This window comes from Nerophis lumbriciformis, linkage group LG39, assembly GCF_033978685.3.
Source record: "Nerophis lumbriciformis linkage group LG39, RoL_Nlum_v2.1, whole genome shotgun sequence".
Taxonomy (NCBI): domain Eukaryota; kingdom Metazoa; phylum Chordata; class Actinopteri; order Syngnathiformes; family Syngnathidae; genus Nerophis; species Nerophis lumbriciformis.
Window position 1 is genome coordinate 11,381,368 of NC_084586.2, and position 23,633 is coordinate 11,405,000.

General features: G+C 39.9%; 2 protein-coding genes across 3 annotated transcripts in view; one reads left to right on the forward strand and one right to left on the reverse strand.

The window, feature by feature from the left end:
- dock1 (dedicator of cytokinesis 1) overlaps positions 1-23,633 on the forward strand; it is a 533,069-nt gene that overhangs the window by 216,741 nt on the left and 292,695 nt on the right. The window lies entirely within an intron of this gene.
- Positions 3,290-23,633, reverse strand: part of LOC133577741 (inhibitory synaptic factor 2A) — a 98,377-nt gene continuing 78,033 nt past the window's right edge. For both annotated transcript variants that reach the window (XM_061931734.1, XM_061931735.1), the window contains one exon: positions 3,290-3,876. In XM_061931734.1, the coding sequence (XP_061787718.1) occupies positions 3,693-3,876 (184 nt within the window). In that variant the 3' untranslated portion in view covers positions 3,290-3,692. The remainder of the gene's footprint in view (positions 3,877-23,633) is intronic.

Sequence of the window (23,633 nt, forward strand, 5' to 3'; positions counted from 1 at the left end):
ATATGTTGCTCCAAAACCTGTATGTACCTTTCAGCATCAATGGTACCTTCACACATGTGTAAGTTACCCATGCCTTGGGCACTAATGCACCCCCATACCATCACAGATGCTGGCTTTTCAACTTTGCGTCGATAACAGTCTGGATGGTTCGCTTCCCCTTTGGTCCGGATGACACGTTGTCGAATATTTCCAAAAACAATTTGAAATGTGGACTCGTCAGACCAAAGAACACTTTTCCCCTTTGCATGAGTCCATCTTAGATGATCTCGGGCCCAGAGAAGCCGGCGGCGTTTCTGGATGTTGTTGATAAATGGCTTTCGCTTTGCATAGTAGAGCTTTAACTTGCACTTACAGATGTAGTGACCAACTGTATTTAGTGACAGTGGTTTTCTGAAGTGTTCCTGAGCCCATGTGGTGATATCCTTTAGAGATTGATGTCGGTTTTTGATACAGTGCCGTCTGAGGGATCGAAGGTCACGGTCATTCAATGTTGGTTTCCGGCCATGCTGCTTACGTGGAGTGATTTCTCCAGATTTTCTGAACCTTTTGATGATATTATGGACCGTAGATGGTGAAATCCCTAAATTTCTTGCAATTGCACTTTGAGAAACGTTGTTCTTAAACTGTTTGACTATTTGCTCACGCAGTTGTGGACAAAGGAGTGTACCTCGCCCCATCCTTTCTTGTGAAAGACCGAGCATTTTTTGGGAAGCTGTTTTTATACCCAATCATGGCACCCACCTGTTCCCAATTAGCCTGCACACCTGTGGGATGTTCCAAATAAGTGTTTGATGAGCATTCCCCAACTTTATCAGTATTTATTGCCACCTTTCCCAACTTCTTTGTCACGTGTTGCTGGCATCAAATTCTAAAGTTAATGATTATTTGCACAAAAAAAAAAAGTTTATCAGTTTGAACATCAAATATGTTGTCTTTGTAGCATATTCAACGGTGTGAAAATTATTTGCAAATCATTGTAATCCGTTTATATTTACATCTAACACAATTTCCCAACTCATATGGAAACGGGGTTTGTATAGCTACTAACCTAATCAATGTTTTGTTCTCCTTCTTTGTGGGTTAAAAAAGTGAGTACCGCTGATTTCTCCGCTGGCCGGGTATGGCTCCGGTGCCACTTTCTGCTTTCGTAAATTGCAACTCGTGATTGGATACTCACTTTGTGAGTATCCAATCACAGTCTCGTTAACACCAGGCTACCTAGATAGGCAACAACTTGTGATCTGATTGGCTATCGCAATTATCTATCAACTGTATGTGCCCGTTCACTCACAGTGCACAGGCGTTGTTGATTCCGAAGGGCAGATTTGGTACAGCATGGCAACATAAGCTAGCTGAATTCCGATTGGATGCAAACACTGACCTAAAAACAACAGCACTGGAAGGAGCATAATATGACATGAAGAGAGTATGAATAATTTTAGATATTTAGGGAAAGTCAAATAAAAATGACTTTTATCTATATTTATGATCATGATTTCTGGTTATGTTTGCCCCTGAAGGCCCACCACTGCATGTCAGCCTATTAGTAAATAAATAGAGCTATATTTGACAGCATCAATGATTAGAAATGTATCTATAGTAATTCATACTTGCCAACTTTGAGACCTCCGATTTCGGGAGGTGGAGGGGTGGGGCGGGGTGGGGGGGGCGTGGTTGGGGGGCGTGGCTAAGAGGGGAGGAGTATATTTACAGCTATAATTCACCAAGTCAAGTATTTCATATATATATATATATATATATATATATATAAGAAATACTTGACTTTTATATATATATATATATATATATATATATATACTTGACTTTTTTTTATATATATATATATATATATATATATATATATATATATATATATATATATATATATATATATATATATATATATATATATATGTCTTAATAAGGTTATCCAAAAAGTAGTGCTCGATTCCGTAGTAGAGCGCAATATATGTATGTGTGGGAAAAAAAAATCACAAGACTACTTCATCTCTACAGGCCTGTTTCATGAGGGGTTCCCTCAATCAAAAATCTCCTGATGATTGAGGGAACCCCTCATGAAACAGGCCTGTAGAGATGAAGTAGTCTTGTGATTTTTTTTCCCACACATACATATATATATACCGGTATATATATATATATATATATATATATATATATATATATATATATATATATATATATATATAAGAAATACTTGACTTTCAGTGAATTCTAGCTATAAATATATATTTATTTTATTGTATATGTATATATATATATAAAATCAATACTTGAATTTCAGTGTTCATTTATTTACACATATACTTGTTGAGTTAAGGCTTGAATTGTCCATCCTTGTTCTATTCTCTGTCACTATTTTTCTAACCATGCTGAACACCCTCTCTGATGATGCATTGCTGTGTGGCACGCACAAAAGTGCTTTCATCAAATGCACTAGATGGCAGTATTGTCCTGTTTAAGAGTGTCACGACATTGCTGTTTACGGCAGACGAACTGCTTTACGGTAGACCAAAACGTGACTGCTGTTGTTGTGTGTTGTAACCCACTGGGAGGACGTTAATGAAACTGCCTAACAATAAACCCACATAAGGAACCAAGAACTCGCCCTCGATCATTCTACAGTTATAACGTCATTGGGCAGGCACACCGGACCTGAGTCCGCCTGAATTTCGGGAGATATTCGGAAGATAAGATAAGATAAGAGGCGCTGAATTTTGGGAGTCTCCCGGAAAATCCGGGAGGGTTGGCAAGTATGTAGTAATTGCAAATATCTTGGCTATACATGTATATAATCTCTGAGCCCTGCGTGAAGATGGATATCTATAGTCCAATAGATAGGGGCTTGATCACCTGCTGTGTTTTTTTTTCAAAAAGGTTAGCAAAAAAAAAATCATTTTGTCTTTTTCTCGAAAAGCTTCAAAAAAACATCCTGTTGCAAAAAGCAAGAAGCCCTGCTTGTGATGACAAGTGGCACATTCAGTTCTGCGTTGCAGCAGTACAATCACATATTTTCTGTTACCCTTCAACAGTGTGTACTCTTCTTGAGGTTGGAACAAAACAAAAAGGATATTTAAGCGCAAGGTGTTGTTTCTTTTTTTTTTCTTTTTTTTTTTGCCCGACAAAAAGCAAAGTGAATCCCATTTTTCCTCCGGTTGCACATTCTCGTCTTTACTGCTGCTTAATAAATATATCGCACTTCACCTCAAGGTTGTTTTATATACAGATATATATTTATATAGAAAAAAAAATGTCAGTCAAAGTCCCAAGATTGAAAATGGCAATAAGAAAATAAGTGTTATTTATTTCACATTTTTCACCCCCTTCAAAGTCAGTTGAAAGTTGACAATTTATAGAAATTGATCATAGCTATTTTGTTGTTGTCCTCTGAAGATATGAATAGTTGTTGGTGTTGGATTAAAGTAGATTCTGAACGATGTCAGTTGTGCTTTGCTGTGTAGAAGACGATGGAGTCATCGCCACCTCTCCAGGAGGCTGCCTCTAAGAACATCCCATGTTGATCATCAATAAGTTCATTGTTCCAAAAAATAACTCTGATTTGACTTATCAAATGTATCTAATCTCAGGGAATTTGTACAATATCCAGTCGCCCAAGTGAACTCCAAATAAACCAAGAGACGGGGGGGGGGGGGGGAAACGAGGCTCGTCTGCCTTCACATAAACCAAAGTCTCCAGCGAGCGTGCTTCTTGGACTCTGCTTTGGACTTGCGCTTGGGGGTGGAGGTGAAGGCCTCCTGGGGGTACGGCAGGGCGGCGAAGTGGGTGTCGTCCATCGGGCAGAGCCTCTTCATGAGCGGCTGCAGCTTGTCCTCTTGCTGTTTGAAGTCCAGCTCCACACTGCGGCAAAAAAGAGAGACAAAGCGAGAGCGAGTCAGCTACTTCAGTCAAGACGAGAGTCTTCTTTGGTATCACATAATCCCGTAACCAGGATCATCCCTTCACCCTACACCAGGGGTCGGCAACCTTTACCAGTCAAAGAGCCATTTTGACCAGTTTCACAAATTATAGAAAACAATGGGAGCCGCAATAATTTTTGAAATTTTAAATGAAATTAAAGCTGCAAGCAGCATTGGTCGGGCCCGCGTATTTGGCAGGTGCTAGTCCTAAGTGTCCCAATACTTTTGTCTACTTTTAGTCTGAAGTGTCCCAAGACTTTTATCTAGTGTACTTACCTTGTCTGCATTGTGTGGGCACGTTGGTGCTTCCTGCTTTTAAGCAGCCATCTTAAAAAAACAGCAGCGCAGCAGCATCAGCGCAGCGGGTCTTTGAAGGGTCATAAAATCAAAACCGGAGCAGTTAGAAAAAAAGCGCTTCTGTCATTTTTTTCTTCCGAGGAGCAGTTTTTTCTCCGTTTTATTCAAAAATTGCTCTAGAGCGCAATTTTTAAATTTGGGGTTAGGTTTTTTTTTAGATCGCAATTTTTGCCAGTCCTGATGTGTGCGTTCAGTTTGGTGAGTTTTGAAGGGTGTTAAGGGGGTCAAATTACAGCTCAGAGGCAAAAGTTACTGTTTTTAGTACTTTTTTGTCTTGAAGGGGGAATTGCCAACTTCCTGTTGATTTTAGCCCGACAATGTACTATTATGAAATGTAGGTCTAAGTCAGACCTACATAGAGGTTTTTGTTTCATGTCTCTCCGACCTTCCTAGTGGGAGTTACAGGCAGTCTAGTTTTTTTTTTCCCTAGGGGGTGCTAGAGAGCAATTTTGAGTTTTGTGGTTCGTTTTTTTTTTTAAAAAAGGCAATTTTCGCAGGTCCTGATGTGTGGGTCAAATATGGTGAGTTTTGAAGCATGTTAAGTGGGTCAAATTACAGTTTAATGTGGCGGCGGAAGAATAAAGAATAAAGAATAAAACCTTACAAATACAATAGGTCCTTTTGTCCCATTGCATAAGGACTCCCTTCGGGAGTCCTTTTGCAATGGGCCATGCGGGCCCTAATAACTCTGCATATAAAATTTTTTTTTTGCTTTGTGCTATGTATACACCAGGGGTCTCAGACACTGCTGCCCACACCTTTATATGAAATTTTTCAGCTGGTGCGGCACCCGGGTTTGGAATGCATAGCGCTTGTCAATGTCATGCGTGCCGTGATGGTACAACATGTCGCGCCCACTACAACCAGCGTGCCTGATCAGCCACATGTTGTATGGTGCTTCCGCTTGCTCACGTAGGTGACAGCAAGGCATACTTGGTCAACAACCACACAGGTTACACTGATGGTGGCGGTATAAAAAAAACTTTAACACTCTTACTAATAATGCGCCACACTGTGAACCCACACCAAACAAGAATGACAAACACATTTCGGGAGAACATCTGCACCGTAACACAACATAAACACAACAGGACAAATACCCAGAATCCCATGCAGCCCTAACTCTTCCGGGATACATTATACACCCCCGCTACCAAATCCCGCCCACCTCAACCGACGCACAGAGAGAGGGGGGGGGGGGGGGGGGGGGGAGTCAGGGCTGCATGGGATTCTGGGTGTTTGTTCTGTTGTGTTTATGTTGTGTTAAGGTGCAGATGTTCTCCCGAAATTTGTTTGTCATTCTTGTTTGGTTTTGGTTCAAAGTGTGGCGCATTATTAGTAAGAGTGTTAAAGTTGTTTTATATGATCACCGTCAGTGTAACCTGTGTGGCTGTTGACCAAGTATGGCTTGCTGTCTCTTACGTGTGCAAGCAGAAGATGTATATTGTATAACAAGTGTTGGGCTGGCACGCTGTCAATACAGAATGTAGAGGGCGCCAAATGTTGTACCATCACGGCACCCCCTTAATATGGCTTACAGGGTGAAAATCGGTGAATATTAATTCCGGGAGTTTTCTGCGAGAGGCTCTGAAATCCGGAAGTCTCACGGGACAATTGGGGGGTTCAGCAAGTAAGCTGCTGAGCCGCATCAGAGTGATCAAAGAGCCACATGGGCTCCGGAGCCGCGGGTTGCCGACCCCTGTCCTACACTGATAGAATAAACTAACATGCTTAAAAGACTGGCCTGAAACGAACACTGGATATATTAGAGATGTGCGGCTTTTTTGCCGATATCCGATATTCCGATATTGTCCAACTCTTAAAGGGGAACATTATCACCAGACCTATGTAAGCATCAATATATACCTTGATGTTGCAGAAAAAAGACCATATATTTTTTTAACCGATTTCCGAACTCTAAATGGGTGAATTTTGGCGAATTAAACGCCTTTCTATTATTCGCTCTCGGAAAGCAATCCACCATTTTCTCACTTTCGTCGGTGTGTTGTCGGAGGGTGTAACAACACGAACAGGGACGGATTCAAGTTGCACCAGTGGCCCAAAGATGCGAAAGTGGCAAGAAATTGGACGAAATTTGTTCAAAATACGAGGCTGTGGGGAAAGCCGACGAAATGGTCAGTCGTTTGTTTCGCACACTTTACCGACGAAAGCTATGCTACGACAGAGATGGCAAGAATGTGTGGATATCCTGCGACACTCAAAGCAGATGCTGACATCAACTCCAAAACTGGACAGATCAGCTTTCAGGAAAAGAGAGCGGATGAGGGTATGTCTACAGAATATATTAATTGATGAAAACTTTATTCATTACTCGCGGTTTTATGTAAATTATTATACATAAACTGTGTTTACCAATAATTTAGCTTAAAAACATTTATTTTTTTCAATCATTCGAGTACATTCGGTATTAGGTATGGTTAACCTGAGTGCTGAAATCGTGGAAAAATATATGTTCTTAGCGCGCCTGAAATGGGCTGTCTGCACTCTCAAAGTGCATGTTGTTGCCAAATGTATTTCATATGCTGTAAACCTAGTTCATAGTTGTTAGTTTCCTTTAATGCCAAACAAACACATACCAATCGTTGGTTAGAAGGCGATCGCCGAATTCGTCCTCGCTTTCTCCCGTGTCGCTGGCTTTCGTGTCGTTTTCGTCGGTTTCGCTTGCATACGGTTCAAACCGATATGGCTCAATAGCTTCAGTTTCTTCTTCAATTTCGTTTTCGCTACCTGCCTCCACACTACAACCATCCGTTTCAATACATGCGTAATCTGTTGAATCGCTTAAGCCGCTAAAATCCGAGTCTGAATCCGAGCTAATGTCGCTATAAACTTGCTGTTCTATCCGCCATGTTTGTTTGTATTGGCATCACTATGTGACGTCACAGGAAAATGGACGGGTGTGTATATAACGATGGTTAAAATCAGGCACTTTGAAGCTTATTTTAGGGATATCGCGTGATGGGTAACATTTTGAAATAAACTTCGAAAAATAAAATAAGCCACTGGGAACTGATTTTTAATGGTTTTAAGCCTTCTGAAATTGTGATAATGTTCCCCTTTCATTACCGATTCCGATATCAACCGATACCGATATATACAGTCGTGGAATTAACACATTATTATGCCATATTTAATTTAATATTTTTTTAACATGCCTCAAAACAGCAGCTTGGAATTTGGGACATGCTCTCCCTGAGAAAGCATGAGGAGGTCGGGGCGGGGTTAGCGGGGTGTATATTGTAGCGTCCCGGAAGAGTTAGTGCTGCAAGGGGTTCTGGGTATTTGTTCTGTTGTGTTTATGTTGTGTTACGGTGTGGATGTTCTTGTCATGTCTGTGATCATGTTTTGTTTAGTTATGTCCTGTTTGGTTTTTGGACTCTTTGGTTCCTGTTTTCACTCCATTGTTTTGTTACCACGACAACCATTAGTGTCACCTGTTTCACGTCTTGGACTCACGCACCTGTTTATGATGTCACTATTATATGTATATATGTATATGTGTATATATATATATATATATATATATATATATATATATATATATATATATATATATATATATATATATATATATATATATATATATATATATATATGTGTATATATATATATATGTGTGTATATACACACGTGTGTGTATATATATATATATATATATATATATATATATATATATATATATACACACATCGATGCTGTCATCCAGCAAAGCTGAATTTGACCAAGCAACCCCCCCGTACCAAAAAGCACTTGATGAAAGCGGATACAATTTCACCCTCACCTATGAACCCACGCCAGGAAACCAACCAAAAAAGAACAGAAAACGAAACAACATCATCTGGTACAACCCCCCATACAGCAAAAACGTCTCAACGAACATTGGCCACAAATTCCTCACTCTGATTGACAAACACTTCCCCAAAGGCAACACCCTAAGAAAAGTATTCAACAAGAACAACATTAAATTGAGCTACAACTGTATGAACAATATACGACAGATTATCTCAAACCACAACAAAACAATTGCAAATGAGCCGTCGGCCCCCGGACAGAACGACTCCAAAACCAACAAAGGCTGCAACTGCCGCAAGAAACCTGATTGCCCTCTCAACGGGGGGTGCTTACAAACATCAGTTGTTTACCAATCTAAGGTAACACGCAAGGACATTAACACATCCGACACATATGTAGGATTAACCGAGGGAGAGTTTAAAACCAGATGGAACAATCACAAGGCTTCTTTCAGGAACCAAAACCTGCGGAATACCACAGAACTCAGCAAACACATTTGGGACCTCAAAGACAATAATGTTGAATATTCAATAACATGGCAAATTCTTGCATCCAGCACACCTTACTATAGTGCTAATAAAAGATGCAACCTATGCTTGAAAGAGAAACTGTTTATTATATACCGTCCAGACCTGTCATCCCTCAACAAGCGCAGCGAAATTGTATCAGCATGCCGCCACAGACGGAAACACCTCCTAGGTAACACATGAGCCAATCACCACGCCCCTATGCCAGCCTGTACCTACCCACTCTGTGCCCTATATAAACCATGGTATGTGAATGCTTCCATTAAAATCTCCTGATGATTGAGGGAACCCCTCATGAAACAGGCCTGTAGAGATGAAGTAGTCTTGTGATTTTTTTCCCCACACATACATGTATACATATATATATATATATATATATATATATATATATATATATATATATATATATATATATATATATATATATATATATATATATGTATATATATATATATATATATATATGTATATGTATATATATATATATATATATATATATATACATATATATATATATGTATATATATATATATATATATGTATATATACAAATATGTATATATATGTATATATACAAATATATACATATGTGTATATATATATATATATATATATATATATATATATATATATATATATATATATATATATATATATATGTATATATACATATATATATGTATATATATATATATATATATATATGTATATATACATATATATATGTATATATATGTGTATATATGTATGTATGTATGTATGTGTATATACACTTTTGTTTTTCTCTAAATTTGGCCCCCCTTGTCAAAAAAATGGCCCAGGCCATTAATTATAGATGTAGTAGTCTTGTGATTTTTTTCCCCACACATACATATATACATATATATATATATATATATATATATATATATATATATATATATATATATATATATATATACATATATATATATATGTATATATATATATATATATATATATATATATATATATATGTATGTGTGGGGAAAAAAATCACAAGACTACTACATCTATAATTAATGGCCATTAATTATAGATGTAAAATAGCTTTCCAGCTAATTCTGGCATATATTTCCACATTTAAGGATTCATGTATATACACTGTCCTTTTGAAATGAATACAATTAAGAAAACAATGGCTAGTTGCGTGTTACTGTAGGCAAAACAATCTGAAACAAGTCAAGTGTGAATTGTTTGAATCATAAAAAAAATCTAGGATATACTTCCCCTACTCTAGCCCTTGTGCTGCTAGATCTGGTAAGTCCTCACCCAACTTTGTCTCCGACACAAGTAGAACGGAAAGTGAAAATACGCTACTCTATACTGGTCTTCTGGGATCTTGGTTGGTCGATGGCCTGAAAATACCAATCAAAACACTATTGCTTCTCTCCCTGATGCGTTTGCCATTGGCAACAGTAACAAAACAAACAAATGACCACTTGACCAAACTGAACTAAACTGTGCTGCCTGCTGAAAAAGCAAAACTCGCATTGAGTAGGAAATGCCCCGCAATCTCTAATAAACCTCATTTTGACAACCTTCGCCTTGAGCCCGCCTTGGAGTCCGGTTGTAATTCAAATATTTGCTCATAAAAGATGACCTTATATGTGTGCTCGTCAGCCTGAAACCCACTTACATTTCTTCTTCTTCTGCCTTCACGCTTCTTTTCATTTTGTTTTTACTGCCACCCACCCTAAAGCAGTAGGTGTCATCGCCGTGGCCTGAGCTCACTCCACCTTTTTGCACAGCGTGACTTGTATTTGTCTGCTTCACTTTACGTCGCCGGTGATATCCTCCTATTTTTTTGCACTGGAAATGAGCAATGATCTTCCACTTTTAATTTGATTGGGGTTTGTTTTGCATTTTCCACAGCTAAAAAAACATTTGCAGAGTATTAATTGAATTAGAGGTGTTTTTGCACACCAACAAAAACTTACTTTCCAATTTAAGTCTTCTCTTCCCAGGGGAGTTGAGGGATTTATCTGGACCAGCCATCACGTTAATCCCACGTTTGCTTATATCTGACTGGGAGGTTTTTCTAAGTGAAAACTCAGACTACTACAGCTGCCACTGTGGTAAATATATGAGGACTTTAATCTTCTAAAGCTCCCTCTGACTAGAGATGGTGGGGCAGGGGGCCGCTGGGGGTGTAGAATAGCAGAATTTGTCTCAGGATTGCTGCAGTCTGGTTGGATAGAAGCTACTGCTGATTTATTACTGGTACTCATTTGTGTGAATGACATTTGTGGCTAGAGATGGGTACATTTCACATTTGAACCGATACAGTACTTGGGAATCGTAACCAGTACTCTACAGCAGTGTTTTTCAACTACAGTCTGGTGTGCCGTGGGAGATGATGTCATTTCACCTAATTGGGTTGAAAATATTTTTTTCAAACCAGTAATTATAACCCGCAAAGTAACCATGTAATACTCTTCCATATCAGTAGGTGGCAGCAGGTAGCTGATTGCTTTGTGGATGTCGAGAACATGGTTTGTCGTGATCACAATATGCAGACGACAGCGGGAGGCAGGGTGCAGGTAAAAAGGTGCTGAAACCAAAAATAAACAAAAGGCGAGTGCCGCTAAGAAAAGGCATTGAAGCTTCGAAAAGGCTATGCAAAACGAAACTAAAACTGAACTGGCTGCAAAGTAAACAAAAACAGAACGCTGGATGACAGCAAAGACTTACAGCGTGTGGAGCAGCAGACGGCGTCCACAAAGTACATTCGTACATGACATGACAATCAACACTAAAATAGGAGTGCAAGACAAGAAGTAAAACACTAGACACAGGAAAACAACAAAAAAGTCCAAATAAGTCAGGGTGTGATGTGACAGTACACCTACTTTGAGACAAGAGCTATAGTGATGCATGCTTGGTTATGGTTTGAATTCATATCCAACAATTGCGACGACTTTTTACTGTCAATATTGGCTGCTAAATTTCATTTGTTTATGTTTTCTGCGAGTGGTGTGCCTCGGGATTTTTTCAATGAAAAAAATGTGCCTTGGCTCAAAAAAGGTTGAAAAACAGTGCTCTACAGTACCAAATTGTTATACTTTTGTGTATGTTTATGAGCTGAATTATATAACTTATGTCCAGTTGTTAAATCTTGTTTCATTATTGCATTTCCGAGTCAATTGTTTAGTTGGCATTGAACATTGCAACTCCCAATTGTCGGCTCCCAGTGCTGCTCGAGTGATGGCCAAGTGTTAGTGTTAGGCATGTAACGATATGAACATTTTGTATCATGGTTATTGTGACTAAAGCTAGCACTGCAATATTGTTGAATTTGCTCAAAAAGTACCGTGTTTTCCGGACTTTCGGGCGTACCGGATTATTAGGCGCACTGCCTATTAATTGTCTATTTTCGATCTTTTTCATAAATAAGGCGCATCGGATTATAGGGCGCATTAAAAGGAGTCATATTATTATTATTTTTTTTCTAAATCCTTGTGGTCTACATCAGTGGTCCCCAACCCGGTACCGGTCCGTGGCCGCACTAGAAATTAAAAAACAAAACAAAAAAAACAAAAATAATATTTTATTAAATCAACATAAAAAAACTCAAGATACACTTACAATTAGTGCACCCCCCCCCCCCCCCCATTTACACTCATTCGCACAAAAGGGTTGTTTCTTTCTGTTATTAATATTTCTGGTTCCTACATTATATATCAATATAGATCAATATAGTCTGCAGGGATACAGTCCGTAAGCACACATGATCGTATTTTTTTAATCCGTGGGTCAAATTTTCAAGGGTTGACAGCAGTTACAAAAAGGTTGGGGACCACCGGTCTACATAACATGTGATGGTGGTTCTTTGGTCAAAATGTTGCATAGATGATGTTTTACAGATCATCTTCAAGCTGCTTTCTGACAGTCGCTTCAGGATGCGCCGTTTTGTGGGCGGTCTTATTTACGTGGCTCACAGCGTCTTCTCCCCGTCATCTTTGTTGTAGCGGTGTAGCGTGCAAGGACGGGAGTGGAAGAAGTGTCAAAAGATGGAGCTAACTGTTTTAATGACATTCAGATAGAGATGTCCGATAATGGCTTTTTTGCCTATATCCGATATTGTACAACTCTTAATTACCGATTCCGATATCAACCGATACGATATATACAGTCGTGGAATTAACACATTATTATCCCTAATTTTGTTGTGATGCCCCGCTGGATGCGTTAAACAATGTAACAAGGTTTTCCAAGATAAATCAACTCAAGTTATGGAAAAAAATGCCAACATGGCACTGCCATATTTATTATTCAAGTCTCAAAGTGCATTATTTTTTTTAACATGCCTCGAAACAGCAGCTTGGAATTTGGGACATGCTCTCCCTGAGAGAGCATGAGAAGGTTGAGGTGGGCGGGGGCGGGGTTGAGGTGTGTGTGGGGGATAGCGGGGGCGGGGGGGTATATTGTAGCATCCCGGAAGAGTTAGTGCTGCAAGGGTTTCTGGGTATTTGTTCTGTTGTGTTTATGTTGTTACGGTGCGGATGTTCTCCCGAAATGTGTTTGTCATTCTTGTTTGGTGTGGGTTCACAGTGTGGCGCATATTTGTAACAGTGGTAAAGTTGTTTATACGGCCACCCTCAGTGGGACCTGTATGGCTGTTGACCAAGAATGCCTTGCATTCACTTGTGTGTGTGAAAAGTCGTAGATATTATGTGACTGGGCCGGCACGCAAAAGCAGTGCCTTTAAGGTTTATTGGCGCTCTGTACACAGCGGCGTTTTAAAAAGTCATAAATTGTACTTTTTAAAACCGATACCGATAATTTCCGATATTACATTTTAAAGCATTTCTCGACCGCTAACATCGGCATTCCGATACTATCGGACATCTCTAGTATTTATGAATGTCCGGAATAGACTTTATGTTGTGTTTAAGTTCAAGTGAAGTGGTAATTGTCCTTTGACGACACCTAGTGGTCACTATAACAATTAATATATATATTTTTTTTAATTTAGGCTCATGACGCAGCAAGTTTAAATGATGCGGACACGTTTGTTACTGGATATTTTCTAGTATGCTTCTGCTTTGGAGACTTTGTATGTGTAAGTAATATGCAACTACAATGATGGACGCAATGTGGTGTTTTTTAACTGCAATATTGTTCAATTAAGAAAGCATATTACGTATGTCTGGCTTATGTGCTATTGTGTGCTTAGCTGTTGTGTAGCTGCTAGCTCCTAGTAGTTAATAGCCTACCACGTTTAAAGTTAAAAGTTAAAGTACCAATGATTATATTATTAAATTATTCTCTGCATTTGACCCATCACCCTTGATCACCCCCTGGGAGGTGAGGGGAGCAGTGAGCAGCAGCGGTGGCCGCGCCCGGGAATCATTTTTGGTGATTCAACCCCCAATTCCAACCCTTGATGCTGAGTGCCAAGCAGGGAGATAATGGGTCCAATTGTTATAGTCTTTGGTATGACTTGGTTTGGTTTGAACTCACAACCTACCGATCTCAGGGCGTACATTGTAACCACAAGGCCACAGAGTAGGTGAATTATTGAATCGGGAGTACAGTAAGTATGCACGTTTGTCACATTTTTGCCACATTTCCATCCTTTTGCGTGCGGCGCTTCAGGAGTAGGAGTTTTATCACATGGCTGTATTTCTCAAGTCACCCAGAGCTGAAGCTTTGACTCTTTCCGTTAATGGGTGGCAATAAAAATGAGACGGGGTTCATCAAGTTTGTTTGATGCTCATTGATTTAGACGAAAACGGATGCAAATGACTCCGGGCACTTTGCATTTGCTCAGACTCAGGCCTTTTTATTTAAGTCCGGCAATTAGCAACAAATCACATGCTCTTAATTACTGTGTTAGAAATCCATTCCAATTTGGGCCAAGTATTTCGAAGTTTGTGTCCTTGCACACGTTCTTGAATGTGTTGACTTTGCTTGTAAGTTTACCTAAAGCTACTTATTGAAGCACCTAACCACAAAAAAAGCATCCATGCCAAAATCCACTTCATCTTAACCCGTCGGAAGTCTCACACGCACGGTTCCTTCGCTAATATGACTCGTTCGTCCGAGCAATCACCAAATCCAAAAATTAATCGTGTTTATTCTGCCGCCGTCTCAAACTGCTCAAGATCCTTCTTGCATACAAATGGTCCAAATGCGGAAAACAGTCGCCAGAAGAGGAGGTTTTATTGAATCTCATTCCTCATGCCTTCCAGGGAAATGTACTTTGGAGATGTCACTTAACATATGAATCCAATCTGGCTTGCATTTGCAGGCCCAACACAAAGCCCGTCATGTGGTCTTTATTGGCCCTTTGATTGTTTTTTGATGCAAACACCAGCCTTTTGTGCAAGGATTGTTTGAACATAACTTTTTTAACACTATATTGCCAAAAGTATTTGGTCACCTGCCTTAACTTTTTGATTGATTGATTGAAACTTTTTTTAGTAGATTGCACAGTACAGTACATATTCCGTACATACATACATCCATCCATCCATCCATCCATCTTCTTCCGCTTATCCGCGGGTCGCGGGGGCAGCAGCCTAAGCAGGGAAGCCCAGACTTCCCTCTCCCCGGCCACTTCGTCCAGCTCCTCCCGGGGGATCCCGAGGCGTTCCCAGGCCAGCCGGGAGACATAGTCTTCCCAACGTGTCCTGGGTCTTCCCCGCGGCCTCCTACCGGTCGGACGTGCCCTAAACACCTCCCTAGGGAGGCGTTCGGGTGGCATCCTGACCAGATGCCCGAACCACCTCATCTGGCTCCTCTCGATGTGGAGGAGCAGCGGCTTTACTTTGAGCTCCCCCCGAATGACAGAGCTTCTCACCCTATCTCTAAGGGAGAGCCCCGCCACTCGGCGGAGGAAACTCATTTCGGCCGCTTGTACCCGTGATCTTGTCCTTTCGGTCATGACCCAAAGCTCATGACCATAGGTGAGGATGGGAACGTAGATCGACCGGTAAATCGAGAGCTTTGCCTTCCGGCTCAGCTCCTTCTTCACCACAACGGATCGATACAGCGTCCGCATTACTGAAGACGCCGCACCGATCCGCCTGTCGATCTCACGATCCACTCTTCCCTCACTCGTGAACAAGACTCCGAGGTACTTGAACTCCTCCACTTGGGGAAAGATCTCCTCCCCAACCCGGAGATGGCACTCCACCCTTTTCCGGGAGAGAACCATGGACTCGGACTTGGAGGTGCTGATTCCCATCCCAGTCGCTTCACACTCGGCTGCGAACCGATCCAGCGAGAGCTGAAGATCTTGGCCAGAGGAAGCCATCAGGACCACATCATCTGCAAATAGCAGAGACCTAATCCTGCAGCCACCAAACCAGATCCCCTCAACGCCCTGACTGCACCTAGAAATTCTGTCCATAAAGGTTATGAACAGAATCGGTGACAAAGGGCAGCCTTGGCGGAGTCCAACCCTCACCGGAAACGTGTCCGACTTACTGCCGGCAATGCGGACCAAGCTCTGACACTGATCATACAGGGAGCGGACCGCCACAATCAGACAGTCCGAAACCCCGTACTCTCTGAGCACTCCCCACAGGACTTCCCGAGGGACACGGTCGAATGCCTTCTCCAAGTCCACAAAGCACATGTAGACTGGTTGGGCAAACTCCCATGCACCCTCAAGGACCCTGCCGAGAGTATTGAGCTGGTCCACAGTTCCACGACCAGGACGAAAACCACACTGTTCCTCCTGAATCCGAGGTTCGACTATCCGGCGTAGCCTCCTCTCCAGTACACCTGAATAGACCTTACAGGGAAGGCTGAGGAGTGTGATCCCACGATAGTTGGAACACACCCTCCGGTTCCCCTTCTTAAAGAGAGGAACCACCACCCCGGTCTGCCAATCCAGAGGTACCGCCCCCGATGTCCACGCGATGTTGCAGTACAGTACATATTCCGTACAATTGACCACTAAATGGTAACACCCCAATAAGTTTTTCAACTTGTTTAAGTCGGAGTCCACGTTAATCAATTCATGGTAGTTCACATATGAACTTGAATTGCCATCCCATTCCTAACCCATAGGGTTCAATATGATGTCGGTCCACCTTTTGCAGCTATTACAGCTTCAACTCTTCTGGTAAGGCTGTCCACAAGGTTGCAAAGTGTGTTTATAGGAGCGCATTGGTGAGGTCACACACTGATGTTGGTCGAGAAGGACTAGCTCTCAGTCTCCGTTCTAATTCATCCCAAAGGTGTTCTTTCGGGTTCAGGTCAGTCAAGTTCATCCACACCAGACTCTGATCCATGTCTTTATGGACAGAGTAGAACAACTTGCATTGAGCCTAGTCTATAAAATCCGCTACACCTCCCTGATACCGAAGTACATGTCAAACTACTTCCATAACGTAAATACCGCCATGACCACAACACCAGGGGGAGCTCCACAAACCATGTTAAACCCAGATTCCGATCTAACAAAGGTCTTCACTCATTCTCCTTCTAAGCCACATCAATATGGAATGCACTTTCAACAGGTGTAAAAGAAAGGGCATCTCTATCCTCCTTCAAAACCGCACTAAAAGAACACCTCCAGGCAACTACAACCCTAGACTAACACCCTCCCCCCACCACATCCCACCTCCCCGGATTGTAAATAATCAAATGTAAATAATCAAATGTATATACTTGTTCTTATGCTTTCTAAGCTCACTATGTTCACTGCTCGCTGTACATATCCTACCAAGTGAGACCTACACTGTTACAATGTCCATTTCTCAGATGATATAATTGTTGATGACTGAAGTGCTGATATCAACCAAACCTAACCCCCCCCCCCCCCCCACATCCCACTCCCCGGATTGTAAATAATGTAAATAATTCAATGTACTGTATTTTTCGGACTACAAGTTGCAGTTTTTTTCATAGTTTGGCCGGGGGTGCGACTTATACTCACGAGCGACTTATGTGTGAAATTATTAACACATTACCGTAAAATATCAAATAATATTATTTATCTCATTCACGTAAGAGACTAGACGTATAAGATTTCATGGAATTTAGCGATTAGGAGTGACAGATTGTTTGGTAAACGTATAGCATGTTCTATATGTTATAGTTATTTGAATGACTCTTACCATAATATGTTACGTTAACATACCAGGCACGTTCTCAGTTGGTTATTTATGCCTCATATAACGTACACTTATTCAGCCTGTTGTTCACTATTCTTTATTTATTTTAAATTGCCTTTCAAATGTCTATTCTTGGTGTTGGCTTTTATCAAATAAAAAATGCGACTTATACTCCAGTGCGACATATATATGTTTTTTTCCTTCTTTATTATGCATTTTCGGTCGGTTCGACTTATACTCCGGAGTGACTTATACTCCGAAAAATACGGTATATATTCTGATGATTAACTTGTGTGATGACTGTATTATGCTGATTGTATATATTTGTACCATGAATTGATTAACGTGGACCCCGACTTAAACAAGTTGACAAACTTATTCGGGTGTTACCATTTAGTGGTCAATTGTACGGAATATGTACTGTACTGTGCAATCTACTAATAAAAGTTTCAATCAATTAATCAATCAAAAGAAATTGCTTTGTGCACTGGTGCACAGTCATGTTGGAAGAGGAAGGGGCCCGCTCCAAACTGTTCCCACAAGGTTGGGAGCATGGAATTGTCCAAAATGTTTTGGTATCCTGGAGCATTCAAAGTTCCTTTCACTAGAACTAAAGGGCCAAGCCCAACTCCTGAAAAACAACCCCACGTCATAATTCCTCCTCCACCAAATTTCACACTCTGCACAATGCTGTCCGAAATGTAGCGTTCTCCTGGCAACCTTTAAACGCAGACTCGTCCATCAGATTGCCAGATGGAAAAGTTTGATTCATCAGTCCAGAGAAGGTTTTACACCACTGCATTGGACTTGGTGATGTATGTCATCCTATGACAGTTCCACGCTGGAAATCACTGAGCTCCTGAGCGCGGCCCATTCTTACACAAATGCTTGTAGAAACAGTCTCCATGCCTAAGTGCTCGATTTTATACACCTGTGGCCAGGCCTAGTGATTAAGACACCTGATTCTGGTCATTTGGATAGGTGGCCAAATACTTTTGACTATCCGAGTTGGGGCCTGGCACACGGTGACATCCATGCAGGGCCCAAGTTGTGTGTAATCGATGATGGCGTGTTTGTCGATTGAGGATTCGCCAGCGCCATTGGTGAGGATTTCAGTGTGTGCCCTTTCATCGCTAAGAAACCCCTAATTGCGTCTGTGTGAAGCCTCAGACGGACACTTTCTCATCCGTTTCTGTCATTTTCTGTTTTCTTGCGAGGAAATGGGGATTTGGAATCACTCATATGCACACATGCACGCGTACACAAACACGAGCCGCTATCACCATAATAGGATTTTCCTTGCTCTTCAGAGTAAGCCTATAATACTGCCGAGGCTGTTGTTACACTCCATCTGTGGATACAAGTTTTTATTACTTCTTTGTGTAAACACAAAACCCATTTAAGCTAATTTACAAAACGGCTATTTTTATGCCGCATTTATCTTCTCTGTGTGTTCTGGGAATTATCATAGAAATAGTTTTTATCTTCTACTGGTGTACGGGAACAAGTTAACTTTGTAGGTCTTAGTCAATACATACAAATGCAATTCTTAATAAATACATTACTAAAAAAAAGGCAAATCAATGAAAGCAACACTATCAATGATAATATATCAATAATAGCTGTATGATCTTTTAATCCAAGAATTGATTCTCTAAAAACTTGCAAATATACATGTTTGTATATATATATATATATATATATATATATATATATATATATATATATATATATATATATATATATACAGTATATATATAACGTGGGTGTGTGTACAGTATATATATAACGTGGGTGTGTGTATATATATATATATATATATATATATATATATATATATGTATGTGTGAGTGTGTGTGTGTGTGTATATATATATATACAGGTAAAAGCCAGTAAATTAGAATATTTTGAAAAACTTGATTTATTTCAGTAATTGCATTCAAAAGGTGTAACTTGTACATTATATTTATTCATTGCACACAGACTGATGCATTCAAATGTTTATTTCATTTAATTTTGATGATTTGAAGTGGCAACAAATGAAAATCCAAAATTCCGTGTGTCACAAAATTAGAATATTACTTAAGGCTAATACAAAAAAGGGATTTTTAGAAATGTTGGCCAACTGAAAAGTATGAAAATGAAAAATATGAGCATGTACAATACTCAATACTTGGTTGGAGCTCCTTTTGCCTCAATTACTGCGTTAATGCGGCGTGGCATGGAGTCGATGAGTTTCTGGCACTGCTCAGGTGTTATGAGAGCCCAGGTTGCTCTGATAGTGGCCTTCAACTCTTCTGCGTTTTTGGGTCTGGCATTCTGCATCTTCCTTTTCACAATACCCCACAGATTTTCTATGGGGCTAAGGTCAGGGGAGTTGGCGGGCCAATTTAGAACAGAAATACCATGGTCCGTAAACCAGGCACGGGTAGATTTTGCGCTGTGTGCAGGCGCCAAGTCCTGTTGGAACTTGAAATCTCCATCTCCATAGAGCAGGTCAGCAGCAGGAAGCATGAAGTGCTCTAAAACTTGCTGGTAGACGGCTGCGTTGACCCTGGATCTCAGGAAACAGAGTGGACCGACACCAGCAGATGACATGGCACCCCAAACCATCACCCAACCATGCAAGTTTTGCATTTCCTTTGGAAATCGAGGTCCCAGAGTCTGGAGGAAGACAGGAGAGGCACAGGATCCACGTTGCCTGAAGTCTAGTGTAAAGTTTCCACCATCAGTGATGGTTTGGGGTGCCATGTCATCTGCTGGTGTCGGTCCACTCTGTTTCCTGAGATCCAGGGTCAACGCAGCCGTCTACCAGCAAGTTTTAGAGCACTTCATGCTGCTGACCTGCTCGATGGAGATGGAGATTTCAAGTTCCAACAGGACTTGGCGCCTGCACACAGCGCAAAATCTACCCGTGCCTGGTTTACAGATCATGGTATTTCTGTTCTAAATTGGCCCGCCAACTCCCCTGACCTGTATATATACATATATATATATATATATATTTACATATATATATATACATGCGTGTGTGTGTGTGTGTGTGTGTGTGTGTGTGTGTGTGTGTGTATATATATATATATATATATACATACATATGTGTGTGTGTATATATATATATATATATATATATATATACAGTATATATTTATTAGGGCTGTAACTAACGATTAATTTGATAATCGATTAATCTGTCGATTATTATTTCGATTAATAATCGGATAAAAGGGACAAACTAGATTCCTATCCTTTCCAGTATACTATTGGGAAAAAAAACAGCATACTGGCACATACTTATTTTGATTATTGTTTCTCAGCTGTTTGTAAATGTTGCAGTTTATAAATAAAGGTTTATAAAAAAATAAAAATAAAAAGTAAAAAAAAAAAAAGCCTCTGCGCATACGCATAGCATAGATCCAACGAATCGATGACTAAATTAATCGGCAACTATTTTTATAATCGATTTTAATCGATTTAATCGATTAGTTGTTGCAGCCCTAATATATATATATATATATATATATATATATATATATATATATATATATATATATATATATATATATATATATATATATATATATATATATATATATATATGTATATATACACATATATATACACATATATATATATACATATGTATATATACATATATATACATATGTATATACATATATATATATATACATATATATTAGGGCTGCAACAACTAATTGATTAAATCGATTAAAATCGATTATAAAAATAGTTGCTGATTAATTTAGTCGTCGATTCGTTGGAGCTATGCTATGCGTATATATATATATATATATATATATATACATATACATGTACTTATATGTTATTATATGTACATTAACACAATAAACTACAAATGTTTACATATATAGAAATTATACAACATTCACACACCAAACATTGCACACAATTCATGTGACTTATCACAATTCAATCTAAGGTGTAGCATTATCACCCTCTACTGGTAAAATTTAGCACTGCATGTATGAAACGAGCTTTGTTCTGTGTGTGGATGTTGTCTGTCTATCTGTCTTGGCCCTGCTACAAGGTGGCGACTTGTCCAGGGTGTACCCCGCCTTTCGGCCGAAAGCCACCCCTGCGACCCCGAGGGGGACAAGCGGTAGAAAGTGGATAGATGGATGATCAGTCAGCAATTTCAATACGAAACAAATGAAATATCTTTTTGCACATTATCTACTCACAATGTTTGACCAAGTTTTGTGATGAAGCTTACACGCTGAGATTTCTACCATTGTTGCTGCTTGTGTGGATCAATGTGTCCGTCGCTTAAAAGGTCGTACAGGAAACAACGATTCGAGCAGAACATTCATACGTCCAGTCGTTGTTAAAAGTCCGATCTTTGCGATTTATTTAGATATTTTTCAGGGTTGAATGAGTAGGCTTCTTCTACTCACCCCAGTGCTGCTTCATTGAGACACATACGTTGCCCCCTGCGGGGTGGCGGGAGTACTGCATACATAAGCAACCCTTTTTAATTTGGGCGATATTCTTTTCCTTTACATTTAAGTTTGTCTTTTTATTCCCCCGTACAAAGGAGCGGTCAAAACATCTCATTAAAAGGAAAAGCACACTCTGTTGAGTCGGCGACCAGGGGGTTACATCATCTCATCTTTTGAAAGCTCCTCAAAAGGGAAAGACTTATCAGTCTGCGGTGTCATTTATCAGTACTGCCAAATGTCATCGGTAAGCCGTCATTTTTCCTGCGCTCTCTTTGGAGTTAGTGTTGGGATCATAACAAAGTGAAGATGACACATTTTGGACCTTGGTCTTGTACTCTGCCTTACCAGTCCAAATCCTTCACAGTCAGACTAACACCTCACCTTAGCTTTTCTTTACCTTCTTCCATTCCACCACCTTCATCTTTTTTTTCTGAAGCACCTTCCAACTTGACCGTGCCTCTCCTGTAGTTGCGGTAACAGCCCTGGCAAGCCTTTCATAGTTCTACTGTATTTTTAATGCAGAAAGAGAGAGAGAGATGTTCCAGTGGCAGGACAGCAGCCGGCTGCACAGTAATTCCAATAATTTAATCAGCCTTTAGCAACGCTTAATTGAATTTCAAAGCCTCGCGGAATATACTCCTTTTGAATGCTTTGTTTTTAACCACCGTTTGCACTGCTCGCACAATATTTTCCCATCGGATTGTTCATCTGTGCCAGGCATTAAGCGGCAAGGCACACAAGATTATGACAGAATCCAACTCAAAGATGTGACTGCAGTCTATTTGTGAACAATGGCACCAATCGACTCTCCTAATTGTAATCACTTAAGTCTGCCTCCGTGCAAGCTTCAACCGACATCGATGCAAGATCCAGAAATGTGCGGAAAATTGTGTATTTGTTGGCTGCCTGCGGGACCTGCATTTTAAATCAGTGTCCCTCTCATTACACTTTCTGCACGGGCCTCTTCTCCTCCACTCCTCTTTCCACACCTTCACGTCATCTGACAAGTCAAGATGGAACAAATCACATTCGTCTTTTCATCCTCTGCTTTTCCGTTGCCGTTCTCATTCAATGCCGTGCACGTTGTGTTAAGTACCGAATCTCTTACGTTGGCCAGGATCAGAGGTGGCTAGAGTAGCCAGAAATTGTACTCAAGTAAGAGTACTGTTACTTTAGAGATTTATTACTCAAGTAAAAGTAAGGAGTAGTCACCCAAATATTTACTTGAGTAAAAGTAAAAAGTATGTTGTGAAAAAACTACTCAAGTACTGAGTAACTGATGAGTAACATACACACGCATATCATATATATATATATATATATATATATATATATATATATATGTATATATATATATAAACATATATGTATATATATATATATATATACATATATGTATGTATATATATATATATATATATATATATA